This window comes from Fulmarus glacialis, unplaced genomic scaffold (genome assembly GCF_000690835.1).
Source record: "Fulmarus glacialis isolate BGI_N327 unplaced genomic scaffold, ASM69083v1 scaffold9536, whole genome shotgun sequence".
NCBI classification, from domain to species: domain Eukaryota; kingdom Metazoa; phylum Chordata; class Aves; order Procellariiformes; family Procellariidae; genus Fulmarus; species Fulmarus glacialis.
The window spans coordinates 1-20,765 of record NW_009216209.1 but is presented as its reverse complement, the minus strand read 5'-3'; the positions used below and the strand labels follow the sequence as shown (position 1 = coordinate 20,765).

General features: G+C 46.0%; 1 protein-coding gene across 1 annotated transcript; it reads right to left on the bottom strand.

The window, feature by feature from the left end:
- Positions 1-19,863: 19,863 nt before the first annotated feature.
- Positions 19,864-20,760, bottom strand: LOC104072008 (urotensin-2 receptor-like; the record flags this gene model as incomplete). The annotated part of the gene is made up of 1 exon (XM_009579223.1): positions 19,864-20,760. A coding segment is annotated over one exon (897 nt), but the record flags the coding sequence as incomplete, so codon positions are not given.
- Positions 20,761-20,765: the final 5 nt, after the last annotated feature.

Below are 20,765 nucleotides of genomic sequence, written 5' to 3'. Positions count from 1 at the left end.
CTCAGTACCCTTGGGTGGATCCCATCCAGTCCCATAGACTTGTGTGTATCTAAGTGGTGTAGCAGGTCGCTGACCATTTCCCCTTGGATTATGGGAGCTTCTTTCTGCTCCCTGTCCCTGTCTTCCAGCTCAGGGGGCTGGGTACCCGGAGAACAGCTGGTCTTTACTATTAAAGACTGAGGCAAAGAAGGCATTAAGTACCTCAGCCTTTTCCTCATCCTTTGTCACTACATTTCCCCTGCATCCAATAAAGGATGGAGATTCTTCTTAGCCTTCCTTTTGATGCAGTGTATTTATAGAAACACTTTTTATTGTCTTTTATGGCAGTAGCCAGATTAACTTCTAGTTGGGCTTTGGTCCTTCTAATTTTCTCCCTGCATAACCTCATGACACCCTTGTAGTCCTCCTGAGTTGCCTGCCGCTTCTTCCAAAGGTCATAAACCCTCTTTTTTTTTCCTGAGTTCCAGCCAAAGCTCTCTCTTGAGCCCGGCCGGTCTTCTTTCCCACCAGCTCATATTTCAGCACATGGGGACGGCCTGCTCCTGCGCCTTTAAGATTTCCTTCCTGAAGGATGTCCAGCCTTCCTGCACTCCTTGCCCTTCAGGACTGCCTCCCAAGGACTCTGTTAACCAGTCTCTAAACAGGCCAAAGTCTGCCCTCAGGGAGTCCAAGGTGGCAGTTTTGCTGACCCCCCTCCTTACTTCTCCAAGAATCAGAAACACTATCATTTTGTGATTGCTATGCCCAAGATGGCCTCCAACCATCACATCACCCACAAGTCCTTCTCTGTTCACAAACAACAGGTCCAGTGGGTCGCCTTCCCTCGTTGGCTCCCTCACCGGCTGTGTCAGGAAGTTCTCTTCCAGGAACCTCCTGGACTGTTTCTTCTCTGCTGTATTGTATGTCCAGCAGACATCTGGTAAGTTGAAGTCTCCCACGAGAACAAGGGCTAGCGACTGTGAGACTTCTCCCAGCTGCTTATAGAATATTTTGTCTGCCTCTTCATCCTGGTTGGGCAGTCTATAACAGAATCCCACCACGATAATCTGCCTTGTTGGCCTTCCCCCTGATTCTTACCCATAAACACTCAACCCTATCGTCACCATCATTAAGCTCCAGACAATCAAAACACTCTGTAACGTACAGGGCTACCCCACCGCCTCTCCTTCCTTGCCTATCCCTTCTGAAGAGTTTACAGCCATCCATTGCAGCACTCCAGTTGTGCGAGTCATCCCACCATGTTTCCGAGATGGCAACTATAGCATAGTTTTCCTGCTGCACAATGGCTTCCAGCTGCTCCTGTTTGTGGCCCGTGCTGCGTGCATTGGTGTAGATGCATTTCAGATGGGCTATTGATCCCACCACGTTTTTGGGGGGAGAAACCCTAATTCCTTACATGACCATTCTCAGGCGCTTCCATGGTTTCTAACACATCCTTAACCCTTGCGTCTTTGCTGCCACATGGCTCTCCATCCCCTACCTCCACTGAGACGGCAGACTGAAGGACCTCGCTAGCACACCGTCCCTCAAACAGTGACGTGCCGCCCCCAGGCTTATCTCTAGCGAGCCTGGTTTTATCCCTTTTCCCCTTCAAATCTAGTTTAAAGCTCTTTCAATGAGCCCTGCTAACTCCTGTGCAAAGATCCTTTCCCCCTTTTGAGACAGGTGTACCCCCTCCGTCGCCAGCAGGCCTGGTGTTGTGTAGACGAACCCATGATCAAAAAACCCAAAATTCTGCTGGTGACACCAGGCTCAGAGCCAGGTATTGATCTGCTGGCTCTTCCTGTTTCTTCCCTCTTCATTCCCTGCAACTGGAAGGATAGAGGAGAACACTACTTGTGCTCCTGACCCCTTAACCAGTCGTCCCAAGGCCCTAAAGTCTCTCTTGATTGCCCTCGGGCTTCTTGTTGCAACTTCATCATTGCCTACCTGAGAAATCAATAATGGATAGCGATCTGAGGGCCGTACCAGGGTAGGCATCTTTAACACACATCTTTAACCCGGGCCCCAGGGAGGCAGCAGACTTCCCTAAGGAGTGGGTCCAGTCTGCATAAAAGAAAATCTGTTGCCTTTGGAAGGGAGTCTCCTATAACAATGACCCGTCTTTTTTTCTTTATGGAAGCAGTTTTGATGCAGGGCTAATAATGAACTTCACTGAGACCTTCACCCAGGACTTCAGTCTGAAGACTCAGTGGTGTAGAACTGCAGAAGGAACATGTGCCTGAAACCATAGTGCCTCTTCTTGAAGGAAGTATTTTATTTATAGAGAGAAGCTGAGATTTATGGAGCGTTCATGTTACTTGTTTCTGGAAATTTCTTGTAATAGGCCTCCAGTGTTTAAAAAGCTCATTTTAGAAATTGATACCCTTCCTATTCTTCTATTAACAACAACAAAAAAAGCCAACTAGTTTACTGAGGCATGACTTTTCTGGACAGACACCTTCAGAATTTGTCTCTTTCTTGTTCGTCAGTTTATACAATTATATTAAGCTGTTTACGTAGATGCCAGGACACTTTACTGCTAACTCCACAGAAAAAAACCCTTGATGTTTTCTTTTGAGACTGCTTTTCACTGCCAGGGTGAGGTCTCTGGGTGGATTCACACCTTGGAGGTGACCTCCTCAGCATATTAACTTACCAGCCAGACCATTAAATCTGGGGGGAATAAACAATGGCAGATCCTAATGGAGCAATTCTGCATGTGTTGGCTCTGGATGGTAGATTCTTGCATTCCCTCTAGCAGGCAAACATTTTTATTTCTGATTTATGTTACCGAAGAGGAGACATGTTCTGCGAGTCCTCTTGGCATATTAGGGCTTTAAATGTGATTCACTGAATAACCCCATAAAAAGAGGGCCACATTTTACTGGGTGATTCTAAACTTAAAAGGCTGCCATGGAACAAGACAAACTCTAAGCCCATTTAGTCCTTGCACTTCTCAACAGAAAAGAAGTGAGAAAAGTGATCTTGCACTTGGATTATTTCTACTTCACTGTGACAGTTCTGTGGGCCATAAATGTGTTTTTCTCATTTGTTTCTTTATTTTAAAGGGAGATAGAAATTAATTAGGAAGGCATTCCTTTCCACAGGAAGGAATACGATCAAAATAAACTGTCTAGTTTATAGTTTACAAGTATGAAAAAAGAAATACAACAGAAGTAAGTCAAGCAGAGGGGTAAGTTGAATTTAAGATGGTGTTAGGCAGAGAGCAGCTACAGGAGATTTCTCGCACACTGAAACCTCCGTATCAATGTTGAACTGATGTTTTCCCCCCCTCTTCAGTCTGCTTTATTGTTTCATTAGAAGACCAGACAAAGAACTGGAAACTGTGAGCAAAGTGGCAAAGCTCTTGCTGTTAAAAGCCTTCACAAAACTTTCAATGGGACCTCTTCCTCAATACCATTTACTTGAACTATTTATCCTGTCCATATTCTGTTTGAATTAATAGTGACTGTTGAGTATGCTAAAGTTGTCATGCTGCGTCCATCTATTCAAAAAATAATGAATTAAGCTTTCTTCTGCAGGTATCTTGTGTATCAACTGGGCTTTTTTTAGTGATGGTGACCTCCATGTATAGCATCTGTCTTTTGTACCTTTTCTGGCACTAGGCAGAATTTAGACCTGTAAATAAGAAACAATCCAAGAAGAAATTAAGACTGAATTCATAAATACACAGAAGTATACAGAAATTTCCCCCTTGGGGAAAAAAAAAGAAAAGGTTTGAAAAATTTGGGTTTTTTGGAACCACAAGAAAGGACAAAGTTTTACTCCTTTTGTAATCCTTTAGTTGAGGTGTCGGGGATATGCATCTGCTCCTCAGATTCTGAGGTTCTACTCTGCTTTTTCATGCTTGCACAATATCCAGAAATCTAGTCCTCTCCCTGCTCACTTTCCCTTTCTAGTTATACACACACTTTGTTGGAGATCTCCGTCTCTTCAGACCACACGCAGGCAGGAAGTGTCTCATTTCTCTGCCTCAGCACAGGCACAAAATAAATGCACGTGGATTTCTCAGGAAGGCTGTTCTCCTCCCGAAGACTGCCCAGCTGAAAGCAGACAGCTCGGGAGGCGATGAAGGCACTCACTCATGTCACACTTATTAGTGCCAAGAGCCCTGAAGTCTTCCATCTTCACAGCTGACTGCTTGCTCCCTTTGAGCCTTGGTATTTTCATCTCAGCAACTGGAACTTGAGACCTCTCGGCTTTGTTTTTTAAATGCTTTTAGCACCTCCGGATGGCTTGTGAGTCAGTGAATTCCAGCCTGTTGCAAAAATTATCACTTTCAATACAAGTTAAGCACGTTTCAACTCTGTAGCTAAGACTTCTATCTAGGCTTTGGAGCAGGCCATTAAAACTTGTCCTCTTCCTAATCATTCTCCTTAAATTAAATACTTCAGCCATAAAGCATGCACAGATGGGCAATAATCAAAAGCCTTTCCATAGCTGAATTATACAGGGAGATACTTTTGAGATGTTCAGGTCTAAATTAATTATTCTCTCCTCTGGTCAGGCCAGCTTTGCGCCTTGCAGGATCCTGAGCAAGGCAGAAGAGAAGGTGTTGGACAGCAGCTGTGCTGTTCCCCCGACTCCCCTCCAGTGGGAGGTGTAATAGTACTGTAATTGTGTGTACGCTTATAAGGGCTTATATATTAAAGTTAGAAACATGGCAAGGGTCAAAAGGAACCGTAATATCCTCTTATTAGACTATTTGACAGAATTGGAAAAAAACTAGAAAGCTTTGAGCCTTAAAGCCTTGTTTTTAACGAATGAAATGGAGTGAATGAGTAAGCGGATCAATTAACTTAAAAAGTAAATGTCATTGCCTGCCTCTCCCCTGCCCATCAGCTGACCAGGGTTATTGAACCTTAGTTTTCTTTCCTTCTAGTTGTGGACGGACATGCAGGGACGGACGTGCAGCAGGGGAGACGACTCAACTTGGTTATTAACCTGCCTCCTAAGGCTGCGGTCACTACTTGCTCTACATATCCATAGCTACTCCCTAAGCACTGGTGAGGGCTTGTTTGTGGTTCGGAGAAGACAAAGATGGGAATAGGACTAGGATATTGCAAAATCTTTTTAAATGAATAAGATTTTAGTTCTCTAATAGTGATGGCATGCTTGCTGAATGCATTCTGAGTAGTCCAGCTGCACCAGACTGTATCACTTAGAGACAAGTATTTTCCAGTTGGGTTCAAGGCCCTGAAAGGTGAGGACAGCATGTGTACATCTGAGGCAGCTTTTTTCGTGGAGCATGCCAGTGGTTCAGGTTCGTATCAGTGCGACAAGTAAAACCCGTCTCTAAATTAGCTGCCTTGAGATTGAGAAATGTTATTTTGTTGGGAAGAACACAGGTGCGGAAAGAACGCTTGACTTAATGAGCTTATCTAATCTCAGTCTCTTTCAAAAGTACTAGCCTGACCATAAATATTAAAGTAAGTTCTTTTTAGAGATGATAGCCAAGAATGCTTCCTAACCACATGAGGATTTACCATTCCTAAACAGCTAAAAAGCTGAAACTAATCTGAAATATGAAAACTCCATAAACCCGAGCATTTTGCAACATTAGTGTACTGCAGCTAAAGGCCAACCTCTGTATTTGGGCACAGGCTTAAACCAGCCCTCGGCAGGAATTTTTACAAGTGACTCGGGTGAAGATTGCAAGACCTCTGTATTTCTGCAAAATAAGTTTAAGTTTGTTATTATGGTACCTGAGTTAACTGCAGACTTTTTCTAGTCTTAATCCTCCTTACGGGCTGCTCCTGTTCATGTCTGATAGCAGGGGAAGGTTTCTGCGGGGGTAGTGCCACCAGCCTGCAGGCACCTCCCGTACCCCAGCAGCAAGGGTGTCAGCTCAGCTCCTTTCAGGAGACAGTTACTCTAAACAGTGGAGATGGTGTTTATCCTCGGGGCCAGGACTCCATCCATTTATCCAGTTTATGTTGGGAAGAGGCAGTAAAACTGATGCTAACAAAAATTCTGCCTGCACACGCTCCCGCGCAGGAAGCCAAGAAAACCTTTGTGTCCCTTGGCCCCTCACAAGGTGGGCGGTGGAGACCACCCCAGGAGGAGGTTCAGGGTATGGCGGGGGCTGGATGGCGTGCTCTGGCTGTCAAGTCCAAAATGCAGTCAGCAGCTGGGATGGGGAGGACGCATCCGCCAGATCTGGAGCCTCTAGGGAGGTGGTGGCAGCAGAAAAGACTCTATGGGGGAATGGGAGATAATATTTGGGCTCTTTTGTGGGACTCAGCAAGACATTGCAGGTGATGGGAAGGGTGAGACCTCCTGCTGCTGAAGGGGTGCTGAGAAGGAGCAAATGCTAAGTCCAGGTAACGGTGAGTGCTGAACGGCAAGGTCTTAACATCCCAAATGACACTTGATGGGGATTGATATCACGTGGGTACACATGATGGGGAAAGGTAAAACGAACTGACAGCCCAGGGACTTCAGCAGAGTGTGAGATCCCTTCACAAGAAGAGACTGAAAAAGGTTTTTAGAGACATTTCACTTAGTACTGAGAGTTGAGATCAGTTTGCAGCACTTCTCCAGCCATCCTTTGCTGACAGGACTCTGTAGTTGTTGACTTTTTGTAGCTTCTTGGGTACCAGCTGGGAAAGGAGGCTGAGAAGAGACACAGAAAATTCATGCCCTGGTGTGCTACAGAAAGACGCTTTGACAGGGACACTTAGCAGGAAGAAAAGATCCTGACAGCATTGCTGTCGTCCTCCTCCCAGCACAGTACCTCCAAAATCCAGCAGAAAACTTAAGGCAATGGAATCAGAGTGTGGCTGCCTCAGTGGCATACATCCCCAGCAACCTGAGAGATGCCCAGCAGGAGGGGCCAGAAAGTGCAAAGACAAGACTGAATGATTAAAACAGATTTTTTTTTTTAAAATTTAAAGCTCTTCGGGAACTTGATAAGCTAATTTGCAGAAATGTTTTGCATAAAGCCTTACTTTAAGCACGACATTTCAGGAAGAATGGTTAGAAAAACTTCAGTTAGGGAACCACTTTGATTAAATACCATTTCCTTGGCAAGACACGTAAGAGGACCGGATCGGTGACTGCCTGGCAGCGTGACTGAAGCCACGCGATGTGCCCGGGCTGAGCGCCCTGTTGCCGGCCCGGAGCTCAGCCGTGGTCTTCCTAAAAATCACTGCCCTGGGAGTGGAAGTGGCCCCAAATACACAAACATTAACCCTCCAGGGCACAATATTTGTAGCGCTGATGAAACTAAGGGGGGGAATGAAACAAAGTCACTTGCCTGATTTAAGGCAGCTACTTTATTGATGTACTACTTAATTATTTTGCTAAAGTAGGTGTCTCAGCCTTATTAATTTAGAATAAATTACTAATTGAAGAGAAAACACTAATTCTAGCCCATATGTCAACTTGATTCTTCTTCCTTGGGGGCAGGGAAAGAATATCCCATAACACTTCTCTACTTGAAATCACAGCATGTCTTGAAAAGCTGCCTTATGCCTTGCCCTCTTGTAAAAAAAAAAAAAAAAAAAGCATATTTGAAATCAGGTAGATCCCACCAGGAGCTTCCTCATCTCCTCAGCAGCCCAGACTCAGAATGGACAAGCTCCATTAATTTGGAGCAGTTTGGCAAAATATTCAATTAAGGACCCAGTGGCGTACTCAACTAGTTATCATTCCAGATAATTTGTTCTGCCTGTTTGAGAGTTACAACCCTCAATGGGTTTGGATTCCGTTTCATTCAACAATTTTGTAACCACGGGTAACTGCAGAAATGACGTGGCTTCATGCTGCTGCAAGGAGGCTGTCAAGGTTGTCAAGGTTTAAATTCAACCTGCTTTGACGGCTCTTCTGTTTTGCAGAATATACACTGCAGAGTTTGCTCTGAAAAACCTGTTTAAAAATTATTTTCCTTTTTTGCAGCATTTAAACTACAAGCAAAATAGAAGTTAGTTCACCTTTACAAAGGATGCCTTTGTAAAAGACTGGTATGACTCCAGACATACAAGACCTGGCTTATTCTCCCTAACAGAAAAAATAAGTTTACTTTGTTCTGAAGCATATTGTGAAGGATGAGGTTCGGTACAGACTCTTCCTCCTCTTTATTTTGTGCATACTACAGCCAGGATCGGAGGAGCCGCTAGCTCTTGGAGGCTCTAAACATTTTTCACTTTGGAAATGCAAAGGGGATAAATCTGCCTGTGGTCAGTAAGAGATTCAAGGCTTTGCTTTTTCTTTTTTCTCCTTTCTGAATATCTGCGGTTGACTTCCATGCTGGGAGGAGGGTACCCTTTTCACTAGCATGTGCCAGCCCAAATCCCATGGGCAATCTGCGGTGGTAGTGACACCTGACTGATACTGTGCATGAAGAATATCATGTGTTAAATTAATCTAGGACAAAGGATAAAAGCCCAAAGCAAAATAATTATTTAAAATCTGTTCACTAATTGTTTAAAATCAAGTTGTACTCATCTTGAGTCAAATGCTACTTCCCATTTAAGTCCTTCCCTCAAAACTCTCCCAAAAAGTCCTCAAATAAAATCCTTTCAGTCACAAGCCTGCCTGAATTCTCATACAGATACTTGACATTCTTGGTGCAACAGTAAAGACATGACAATAAGCTGTAAATGCTTTTTCGTCTTGAGCACTGCCTTGCAGACTTCCCAGAGCCCCTGGAAGTTAGTCCAGGCTCCAGAAAGCATCCTCTGGGTCATAAACTTGCTTCCTAAGCCTTAAATTATCAAAAACCTCAAACAGAAGAAACATGTGCCCAGCAACTGTGTTAGATCAGCAGCAACAGAAAAATGATGAGGGCTCGAAAGCTTTTCTCCTGCTCGCATTTACTCTATTAAATGCTCATACTTTGCTATTCTGTCTGTAATGTCATTTTTTTAATCGAATGAGAATTTGGTCCCAAAAGTGCCTGAGTGCTTACGGGTGAGTTGTTTCTAATTAAACATCTCACTGGAGACTGATGGCAGCTTCTGAGAGACCTTAATGCCCATGAAGCCAAATGTGGGAGGGTCGGAGCTAGTAGGAATAAGGACCAAAACCATGACACCACAGGGCGAAGAGCAAGTGCTATCCTGATGACCGCAGTCAAAGACGAGAGAGAAAGCGTTCCTGCTTCGCCCGGCAGTGTGGGTAAGCAAAGGTTTTCAAATCCGGGTAAGATGAGCACTGTTTTGGAGGGCTAAATTTAGCAGTGATTAAATGAACTCTTAATTAACCAAATATTCCCCCTGCTTGCCTTTCCAAATTATTCAATAACTGAACAATTATAATGAGCTCAGCAAGTAATTACTATCCATTCCAGACACTGCCCTCGCCAACTGCAGCCTTCGAAACCACCAGCTGTTAATGCACCGGGAAATGAAGTCCATGAAGTGAGAGTCAAATAATTGAAAATTGAACAGGAAAAAAACCCCACAGGTTCAGAGGCAGCGTAAGGAAAACGGCCGAGTCCTTAAGCATGTAGTCCCTTCCACACTGAAGATCCATCATAAAAATTATTAATGTGGGTTGAAGCTGCAGTACTATGTTTTCATGAGTGCTCTGGCAAAGATATAAAGGTTCCTGATGGTTATTCTGCCTCACGAGGCTTTACAAAGCCTCCCTGGGGGCTAACGTGCATCTCTAGAGAGGGAAGCCACTGCCTTACTCACCGACCCGAAAGGAGAAAACAGAAGGTAAAGCCCAAATCCTCTGAGAACACAAGTCCTAAAAGATATTTCTAGTTACAGCGAGATAAAAGTTGTAGGATTGTGAATTCAGCCATTTACTGGTCTGAGCGATATTTTAAATGAGAACAAGCTCTAGTGCATTGAAGCTTTTCACCCATGATTTTTAAAACAGATTTGAAGATGTCATCTCACGAGCACTTCTTTTCACGGCCCATCAGCTGTATTGGTTTAGCTGCCTGGGGGTGGACAGCGAATCTGATCGGGACAAGAAATAATTATTTTTGGCTTGATTGGAAAAAAAGACCCCCAACCCTATAAAGTAAAACGGCTTAATCCTTTAAAACCACAAGGCTGCAGAAACAGATGTACCAGCCTAAATGAGGGGACAGAGGAGGTTGAAGCTGGAGCAACAGTAAAGGAAAAGCTTGTCAAATTATACTCCTAGCTATGTAGATGTAACTTCTCTAACGTAGCTGAAGGATTTGCTTACAGCAATCACACTGGCAGAAACATGCCTGCTTTCTGATTAGGTTGGGGAAATCAATAGAGACTTCTGCCTTCTCTGCAGGCAAACTGAAACAACAGATTTGAAATTCAAAAGGTATGAAATTTCCGCAAAGCCTTGAAACTCTCACTGGGGTGTTACAGAGTCTGACGGGTGGTGGTTTTAGCTATGGAGCAAAGTGAGGGTGGAAGCAGAGCCCCTGGGAGAGGCTGCAACTTGTTGCTGAGAAGGCAACACAAAGGAAGGACGAAACATGTGGAGACAGAAAAAAACCCCCTAAGATTAAAATAAGAATGCCAACGACAGCAACATGCTGAAAACAAGCACAGATTTCTACTGCACAAACAAGCCAAACAGTCACATTTGATCCATGATCTTTCCGTAAAAGCTCTCTTCAACGTGGGCAGGAGATTCTGTCTATGGAGAGCGATGGGAATGCACGTCGTTAAGGCAGGTCCTGGGCTGAAGTCTGTAATTACACATAGACCCTCCGCAGACTGAGTCTGAAACACACGCCTCAGAGCTCTGCAAGATAAACATTTACTGAAGAATGTGACAGAAGACAAAAACGACTGTTAAGATGCTGCTTTGATGCTTTTTTTGAGATCTAAGCTAACGTGCTCGTGCCAGCAAGCTTCTCTATTTCTTTCTGTGCCTTGACACTATCAGAGCGGCAGAGACGTCCCGCTCCTGTTGCCCCACGCTGCCTCTGTCCCTCCTAACCCTGCGCCGCGAGGGCTTGGCGCCTGCAGCAGCGTTTGGAGACTCCCGTACCGGCTTTCCTCGCGTGCGCAGTAAATAGGGCAAGGAGAGAGGAGGATTTGCAAGGAAGTCAAGCTGGGACCTGGCTGCGTCTCAAACGGGGCGTGTGGCTGTCAGATCAAACGCTGGTTCTGCACCGAGATCCTGACAGGAGGCGAGATTTCAAGAAACCGTAAGTCTCCGGCAGCTGCCAGTGCCTGGGCACACGCTCTCCTCCGCAGCCCCCTCGGGGTGCCCGTCTCTCCCCTGTCTTATTTCAATGCCAGCTGTAAAGGCTTATTGCTAGAGGCGGCACGAAGCTGATGCAGTGTTGCCTTCCTAAGCCTCCTCTCAGCCTAAAGCAACTTCTCGGTGCTGTCATTAAGATTAATGAGTAATTCAGTGTGACACATAAACTATTTCACTTCTGCGTTTTGCAGGTAGCGTAGTTGTCGCAGCCCCTCTCCCCACGCCCGAGGCCCCTCTCGTCTCCGCTTCCACGGGGCCCCTCCGGGGCTGTGAACACGGGGACTCGAGTTGGGGACACACAAACAGTGAAGTTACAGGCTTGAAGTTCTTTTTCTTGTCTTTTATTGGACTGAGACCAAGGGGTTTTTTTCTGAATAACAGAGATAGATACTGAATACCCAGGGCACACAATGCCTGGTAGAGGAAATACTCACTTACATGGATGGAGGTAAAGGACCAAGTGATGCTCCAGCTCTGTCCCCATCCCTCCACTGTGGTCCCCCCATTTAAGCCAGATCTGCAAGGAGCTTTTCCCGTAACCCTGGGCACCGTGGGCTGCGGAGCTGCACTTTTCTCATCCTGCCTAAGAGAAGCTGCTGCAAAGATAGAGGCGGTGCTTTGAAATTTGAGAGATGTTTGCCATAATAAATTCGCCTTTGTATTAAAACAAACAAATGGAAACAGCCAAGCAAAGTTACTTGGTTGCTATTTCCTCTGCTTCTGTTGTTGGGAATTACTCGTGCTGTGCCTCAGGCAGGTGGAGGTTCCTCGAAAGATTTAACCATTCTAAAAAGATGCCAACAACAAAATGACAGGGAAGCGCTGCTGTGTTTAGTAATCGGGGATGAATGTTGGGATAATCCTTTCTATTGAGCCTCCTCTGCACCAAGATCCTGCCGTTAGAGCAGGCTGCGGCACGGGCTCTGCCTGGGAGCGATGCCCTGCTCTTACCTCCACTGGCCCCAGTGCTCCCAACCCATAATGCGGGGAAGCAGAGCCTCCCAGGAGGGAAAGAATAAAGATTTTGCTTCCCTACCATATCTTCTGCTATTGTTTCTCACCCGAGGAGGGTCTTTAGAGAGGTTATTGATGCACTGAAATGATGATTTATCAGGAGACTTATTTCAGCTGTGTTCCCAGCAGAGCCAGCGGAGCAAGCTGCCATTGCTGTGGGCTGCAGGATCATCTTCGCTGACCGGCTGCCGTTAATCAAAAACGGAGGAGTTCTGGTACGCAATCGTTTCCTCCGTTCGACCATTAATAGCTAACCTGAACCCAAGGAGCGCTTTTCCCTTCTGTAGGTAGCACCTCTCATCCAAGGACCTCAGAACACGTCATGCGCATCAGTGATGTCTTAAACACTTGTGCGGACGATGGAAATAGTGTCGCTGTTTTTAGGCAGTTAACGACCAGCGGCACAGAATGAGCGACTTCCCCGAGGTCACAGTGCAAGTCAGTGGTGATTTTGTACGAGGAGCCAGGACTTCTGACCTGCCCCCGTTTCAGATAATCTCTCTCTTCGGCTCCGATGGCGAGTGCTGCCTGGAATGGCATCTCCAACATCAAAACCCTTGTAAAGCTCTTCTGGATTTTATTAGCTATCTTGCGCTAAGCCTGCCTGGGTTACTTATCAACAGCACTAGTGCTTTCGGGACGAATAGTCTGCGAGAACCCACCGGCAGGTGATGTGAAGGAAGATAAACACGTCCACTTGGGCGGGCTCAGATAACCACTGCTACCCCGAGCCCGAGGCAGGCGGGTGCTGCAGACTCCCCGGGCAGCCCTGCTACCGGCCCTTAATCTGAACGCTGCCCAGGGGCAGAAAGCGGCTTTCAAAATGTGGTGGCTAGAGGTAACTAAGGCTCCAGCTGGTTTCGTAATAATGCCATTCCTATAAGGTATTCCCTTCTACAGTGTTAAATGAAAGAAAAAAAAAATCTGTTACAAATAGAAAAGCAGAAACTCAATTTAAATCAGTGGGGTTACCGGGATTTTGAGTAGTGCAGTGCTGGTGTCCTCTCTCTACGTGTGTCTTCAAGAGTGCCACTCTCTCCCCTTTCAGCATTACTACATTACAGTTCATTTACCTTCTCCATCCTTCCACATTTTTGAAAGGTAAGTTCAATGCAGCCTGAGAAGTAATTGCTATGTAGCGCCCTTTCCTGGGAGGCTTCTTGCAAGAGCCAGCCTCGTGGTTCTCAAATGTCGAGCTGATATTTAAAAAAGGCGTAGAATGTTGTGAATCTGATGGACGTCCCTGATGAGGTTTGCAGGGGCGCGTATATGAAGCAGTGACTTGTCTCCAAAACGCCGTGTTTGTGGACACACCACATTTAGTTTCAGGAATCTCCCTTGCTTTGTTTGGATGAAATCATGTTTGGTTTTAGTTAAGAATTCAGGAGCTGAATTCAAGATCTTAACGGGAATGCACAAGGAAAGGCTAACGACATCTCAGAGAGACACTGGCCTAAACAAGCTGAAGCAAACTTAGCGGATTTTACTTCTCCAGCATTAGCACCGCTTTGGTTTTAGAATTGTATCCTCTGCCAAGCATGGCTAATATTGCTGGATGGTCTGATTTTGCACAAACTTATTTACTACTTTCCCTCCAGATATCTTGATGGAGGCGTTTGGGTGGGATCTTCTGCAATACTGAAGTTCAGCCTTCTCTAATAAATTCAGCGAATGCTTGTTAACTCTCCACCTTGTTTCTCATTGTAGAAGCATTCCTAGTGTTTACAAAAATGTTTCATTTAAATTAAAATTTAAATTGTAAGTGGAGAGAACCAGAAAAGTAGAGCCCAAATGCCAGAATTCTTCAGGATTCATTTCTCCCTTTCCTCTTTTAATTGTCCCTTTCTTGGGTGGGGGAAAAAAGCAAACTGTTGCAGCAATTTTGCTTTGGGTATATCCCATTAGGAACCTTTTCTTTGGGGACGGGAAGGCTCTAGTTGGGACCACAGATCACAAAGCTCAGTTGTGATTGAGCTGGGATGAAGTTAGGCTCCCCCAAAGGTGATATACAGCACACTAGAAACTTCGTGCGGGCAGAAAGCTGGATTCCTGAGCAGAAATATTAATAATTTTTAATAACTTTTAATGTATGTCCTATTTAGGGTTTTAATATACCTCAATAACTTCTTTCAATGTTGGGTGCGGGCAGAAGCTCCTTGCATCCGAGAGGTTTGGCCGAGCGAGCCAGCACCGAGCCTCTGCTTCCACCAAACTCAACCCGGGCCATCCAAACCCTCGGATACTTTGCTACCAACTGACGCATCCTTTCTCTCTGCTGTGTTTTAGATACATTCCCAAACAAGGGCAAAAAAACTTGTATAACGATAACAACAATAACTTTAAGGGGTACTTATATCCTGTGAAGCTGCTGCTACAGTTTTGAAGACAAAGCAATATATTTCTTATAAGCCACAGCAATTAACTCCACATCTCTCCAATTCCCCAGAAAAACTTGCAACTAACAGTAACAACCAATGTCATAAGCAAAAAAAACCTCAGCTGGGCTAAACTGTAGTTAGTCACCGGCTCTGGGTGTCTCCGTGGGTGCTGGCAGTGAGGCTGCTGTGCAAAATGACAGGAATAAAGTTACTCTGGGTTCGGCATAGAAAGAAATGGGGAAGTGGGAGAGGAAAGTTAGCACTTGGAAGTAGGATTTCTCTTCATAACAGACTTTTTCCCCTTCAGATGTTGCAGTAACATTATAGTTTAAAGATACTAAATGCTATTATATAGTTAGCTTGTGTCCTGATTGTGTGCAAGCACTGTTTTAAAGCCTAAAATAAACAGCAGATTTTCTTCCTGCGACCTGAGGATGGAAGATTGCTGCTGCCACCAGAGGGACTCCGAAATACGACGGCAGGAGCCGAGCATCCCCGAACCGGCCAAACTTCCCGGTGAAGGCGTCCGACTTTCAGGGGCTGCCTTCAGGATTTCTCAGGTGCTGCATTATCCGCTCCCATGGCTTGAGGGCTGGATATGAGGTTTATGCGCTTTCTCCTCTCATCATGCTGGTGATGAACTTAGTCATCCTGCCTTTCTGCTCGCTTAATGCAACTGGGCAGCAAGCCGGGAGTTTTGCACCGCGCAAGGTACAAAGTGCTCATAAAATCACCTCTATTTCACTGCTTTTCACTGGTATTCGATCACACAATTAGCACCGAAAACGACTGCTAAAATAGGAGTTAAAACGTTAATGATTGGCTCACACCCATGATGAAATTGTAATGTGGGGCTTTTGAGCATTTATTGCAAATTTGGTTTTAAAAAGTGGGGAGAAAGATGATAAAAAAATGTGTGATCGAAGGTAAAGTCTGCAAAAATTCAGTAAGGCTCAAATGGATTCTCCTGTGTCTGGGGAAAACCGCCATTCTCACTTGTCCCACAAAGAACCAGTGTTTTCTCTTTTCAAGTGAAAGCAGAAAAATTGTTGTTGCTGCAATAGATAGTACCTTAGATTAAAGGAAGGAAAGAGCACTCAGGATGAAGCTGCATTTCTTTCACAGTCTGGTTTTTTTTCTGTGTGTCATAAAAACCTAAACCCTAAGGGGTGTTGGAAAAGATTTTCTAGTAATTAAACTATTTTCTTTCTTGTAAAGCATGCATGGGGTTTTGCAGTGACAACCTCTGGCCCAATAACAAAAATGCTGTTGCCTTTCCTAAAATTCCCATTTCCTGTTTTGCTGAAGAACTAGCTGTGTCACTAAACCTGCAGCAAAATTTCATTTATAATAAAAAAACCCACATTAAAACCCACAGGATTACAATGATTTGGGTATGACAAATGATCCCAGGGCACAGATAGCTTGCCTTCTTGGAATGTAGGAGAATAGCCAAAGTAAAATTGTTTTCAAGGAAATCACCACATTTTGCTTAGTTACAGCCCGACTGACTTTCCTGTTGTTACTTCAGCCCTGGCCCGAGATGCTTCAGATTCACCGTAAGCGACAAGATACGTAGAGTTTGCGAAGTCCCATCACCTCGATTCTGGTTATGTGTCTATCTCAATTTCGATACTCTCTTGTAGCCGCTGTGGTTGTGGAGACAAGAAGTGGTTTTAATCTCATGGTTTTGGGAATCCTGACTCATCCTTTTTCGTGTTGAGGACAGGTAATACCTCTTCCTCAGGCAGAAAAGAGCCCGCGCTGCTTTACAGCAGTTCTGCGTGGCCTGCGCCGACTCCAGGGAGATGTGCTTATGAATACTGAGGTCCTACCCAACCCAAACCAACACCTTCCCCAAAATACTCTGGGGGAGCTGCAGGCAAAGCTACCCCTTACGGGTAACTTAAAGGTTGCGTCAGCCCCGGACAGGGCTCTGTGCTATAGACAGGCAGCAGCAATCCCCTTCCAAGGGGGATTAATTTGGTTTTGTTGTTAAAGAAGGATGCACGAAGACCGTCTCCTCATTTCCAAAACATGAGGGCACCCAGAAGAGTCAAGGCTTGCCCAATTACAGACAAGAGGAACTCAGTTAAAACACCTGCTCTTGTGGGATATTTATGAAGTGGGTCAAGCCTACTGACTTTCGGCAGTTTAACTGGTCCGATGGGACAATAAGAGGGATGTTGTTTATGTAATTCATCTTTTAAATCGAGCTCTGATCCCCGGGAGTACGAGAGGCTCCCGAGGAGTCGTGTTTGCAAAGGTCTGCACCGTGTCGGGCTTCCTGCGCTGCTGAAGAGCCGGCGTTCATCACACAGCAGCTTCTGATTGCTGGCCAGTTTTGCCTGTTAAACAGGCTCTCCTCTGCCCCAATGACACGCTTTGTGGGTGTCATCAAATTTACTGGTTCTCTCGTTAGAGTAACCCCGTACGGGTTTATCAGAGCCTGATGGGAGAGAGGGAGCAGCGCTGGGATGGGACCGGGCTAAAGCACATACTGGTTGAAAAACCCGATGAGTGACAAATACCTAGTATTTCGCATTTCATGTGGATGCTCCTCCATCAACCCTTTGATGTTTAATGCTCTGACGATGTGGCACAGAAAGCACCTCCCCTACGCACCCTTCGTGACGCTGAGCAGAGTAGCAGAATCCCTTCTGGGGACTGACGGGACGTCTTGGGAAGCGTACCCCAAATCGAACCCTTCTGTTTGCTTATCCCCGCACTAGGTTACAAGTGTAGATCTCATCTGCTCTGCATTTTCATCCCTTTTTTTCTAGGCAATACTCCTTTTCAGCTTCTCCTTCTTATTTATAACTATGTTTTTAGACTGTTTGGCTTTAGATGTTTTAATGTGTTTTTTTTTTAAAGCAGACAGTGTATTCCCTAATACTCCTTTTGATACCTATACAGCTCTTCCATCATCTGCTTCCCCTTACATACCTTTTAATAGATACACACTGTGCCTTGCAACTATTTCAGACGTGGTAATCATCCATCCTATAGCAGCCTTGTAACGCCGTGGTGGGTAAGTGGCCTTCCAAGGACCTTCTCCTCAGGCCAAGCCATGGAAATCAAGACACATCAGCACTGTGTCAGGTCAGGATCCAAATCAGGTGGGTTTTTCTTTCTACAGCCATAAGGAAATACTATTTTTTTTTTTCTCAGAGGTGGGCAAATGCCATGTGCAACACCTGGGAGGGATGCAGCCACGCTTGGCTCTGCCTGGATGTCTGTCCGGCCGCACCGTTACGCTCCCGGAGCGCAGGACCGTACAGCACACCTCGCAGATGACGCACGTACTCCAGCCTTCCCACACCGCCTTTTGAGTTAAGTCTTATCTTTGTTATTCTTATATGGGAGTGACTTCCAGCCTCGGAAACGGGAACCAAAGGAAAAGTAACAATGACTTCAGAATGAATAATTAAAAAAATGAATTAGTTCCTGAAAAGTTGTTCCTAAAAACGGTCGAAGCCTGCTCTCCCTGCCAATTCCCAATGTCAGCTGTGGGTTAGTCCCCCCATTTCATAAGGAAATGGGCACCTTTAGGTCTATTTATGCTGCCCAGCTTGGTAGTCTACACAACACTGGAGCGTGACGAAGTGGTCACCAGTGTTTCGAAGACAGTCCTGTGGTTAAAAGCAATACAAGCAATTCCAAGGGGAGTTACTTATTTCCCCCTCCCTGAAAAGCACCCCAAGGACTGCATCGGTAAGAAGAATGCCTGACTCCCAGCACAGGAACGTGCTTCCCTGGTCTTCATCCAACATGTGCCCTAAGGGTTTATTTTTCTGCTGTTAGTTGAGTGCATAAAATCCAGCGTGTTGCTGTGCTGTGTCCTCTGCTCCCAAACCTTGGCTGCGGTGTCGGCACTCCGCGTCTCTGCTTTAGCACAAAGGTGCCCTAAAGTTTGGCGTGTGACATGAGAGGATGGCCCAAGGACACAGGAACCCAGTAACACCGCAGGGACTCCTCTCGAGCGGATGGGGGTCAGAGTATGCCATAAGAAAGTGGAAATGACTGTTCTTTAAGCAACTGCCTGCTGTTTCAAAGTCCCTGGGCATCACTAGCTGCTGACAATAGTTTATGCAACTCGTATCGTGCTTTACTTATCCCCAGAGTCCGTCCCAGAACAGGAAAGAGGAATATTGAACCCAACTTCATCCCCACGTACATGAGCTCTTCAGAGGACAGCTGGGAATGGCAGCCTCTCCCCCAGCAAAAACACCCCCCCGAGCTGGGTGAAGAGACCATGCGAGGGGAAACCTGATGACGGTCCACTTTTTAATCAGCATTTATTTTATAAACTGAGGTTTTACAACTGTTCAGATGCTTACAGGCATCTCTGGTATCTGTGGTGAAGGTTTACTACGAGACACTAAGCGGGGAGAAAATGAGCAGAATACATTGAGGCAAAATGCTTTTGATGAAATGTCATGAATAAATTTGTCCCTTTTATGATGAGTATCATGATATAGGATTCAGTCATTTTTCTTAGAGCCTCAGGTCTTTGACTGGTAGGATTGTAAGGCATTTTTCTCTCTTTCCAAGGTAAATTTTCAGTTTTTCGAGCCCTATTGACTGTTGAGAAAGGGACCAACTTTAAAAAAAAAAATCAATGGCAAATTCAAATCACCTTAGGTAGAAACCTTAAAAAATTACAATTTTTTTTAGGTAAACCTGTGGTTTCTGACAGCTTACCTTGTGGTTTTTGAATGCTTGGAGTTCGAAGTGCTGCTGCAATGAATTTTAAAATAGAGACTTTAAGCCTGATGTAACTGTAGTGCACTATAATGTAATAGGAAATAGGAAAAGGGGCTTAAAGGTCTCTTTACACACTCTAGAAACAGACAATGGTAACACATAGGGCAAACCCAAGGCTTGCAGCTAAATTAAGCAATACCAGGACAATTTCAGACTTTTGCAGATCTGACCCAGCTGTAGCCTGAGGATAGCACCGAGAAACCGCACAGAAGAAACGGTGCAGAGCTGGAGCTGGGCAAAACTCAGCAAAGCGTGAAAAGAGTCTTTGGCAGAACTGAACAAAGTATCCACCTCATCTTCTGCACCCAAAACCCTGAAGGATTTGTCCTGAATGGCTGCTGGCTCCCGGGACCCCCCTGACAGCCCTAAGCCAGACGGAAATTCAAACGCATCTCATAGTACTTGAGTTCACACAACTTCTTGCCCTTAACTAGAGTGACCACCAGAAATGAGTTTTTTTAGGACCCTTCAGGGCTAAGGGGTCCCAAAGCCCTACCTTGGCGAGACGCTCTGCTGGTCCTGGTGTCTCCGGAGCGCCTCCTCTTCCTCACTTGTCCTTCAGCGTGGCCATGCCCAGGGCCTCCGAGCTGTAGTCGTACTGGTTGCTGGAGGACATGGACCGTCCCCAGGAGCACTGCAGGTTGGAGCCCCTCTTGCGAAAGGAGGATGTGAACCTGTAGAAGTTGCGGTGCCTGTTGCGCAGGTATTCCCGGTAGTTTTTGGTGAGCAGGGTGTAGAGGAAGGGGTTGATGCAGCTGTTGCTGTAGGTCAGGCAGGTCACCAGGTAGTTAATGCACTTTTGGGTTTGGGTGGTGAGCTGCAGGGAGCTGCTGTAGAGTCGCACCAGCTGCCAGATCCAAAATGGCAGGAAGCAGGCCCAGAAGACCAGCACGATGCTGAAAATCATGATGAGGACCTTCTGCCGGGGGGATCTCTTGCTCTTCTCCTTGTGGGGAGGGTTCCTCTGGGACTCCAGGTAGGTCCTGGCCAGGCGCGTGTAGAGGAAGCCAATGATGATTCCCGGGGCCATGATGCTGGTGCTGAAGAGCACCGTCAGGTAGGTCCGGTAGGCGTCCACGCTCCAGGTGGGCGCACACATCCTCTTCACCTTGCCCTCTGCCTTGCCCCCCTCGGTCAGGGTGACCATCAGCATCATGGGCAGAGTAAGGAGCAGCGAGACCGACCAGACGGCCCCCGCCGTAACCTTCCGGTAGCCGCGCGACCGCTTCAGGGTGTCCAGCGGTCGGGTGACGGCCAGGTAGCGCTCGGTGCACATGAGGGTGAGGGTGAAGATGCTGGCGTGCATGGTGAGCAGGTCCAGGCTGAGCAGGATGCGGCACCCCAGGTCCCCGAAGTACCAGTCCTGGGCCAGGTAGGTGCAGACGATGAAGGGGATGGTGGAGAGGTAGAGCAGGTCGGCCAGGGCCAGGCTGACGATGGAGCTGTACA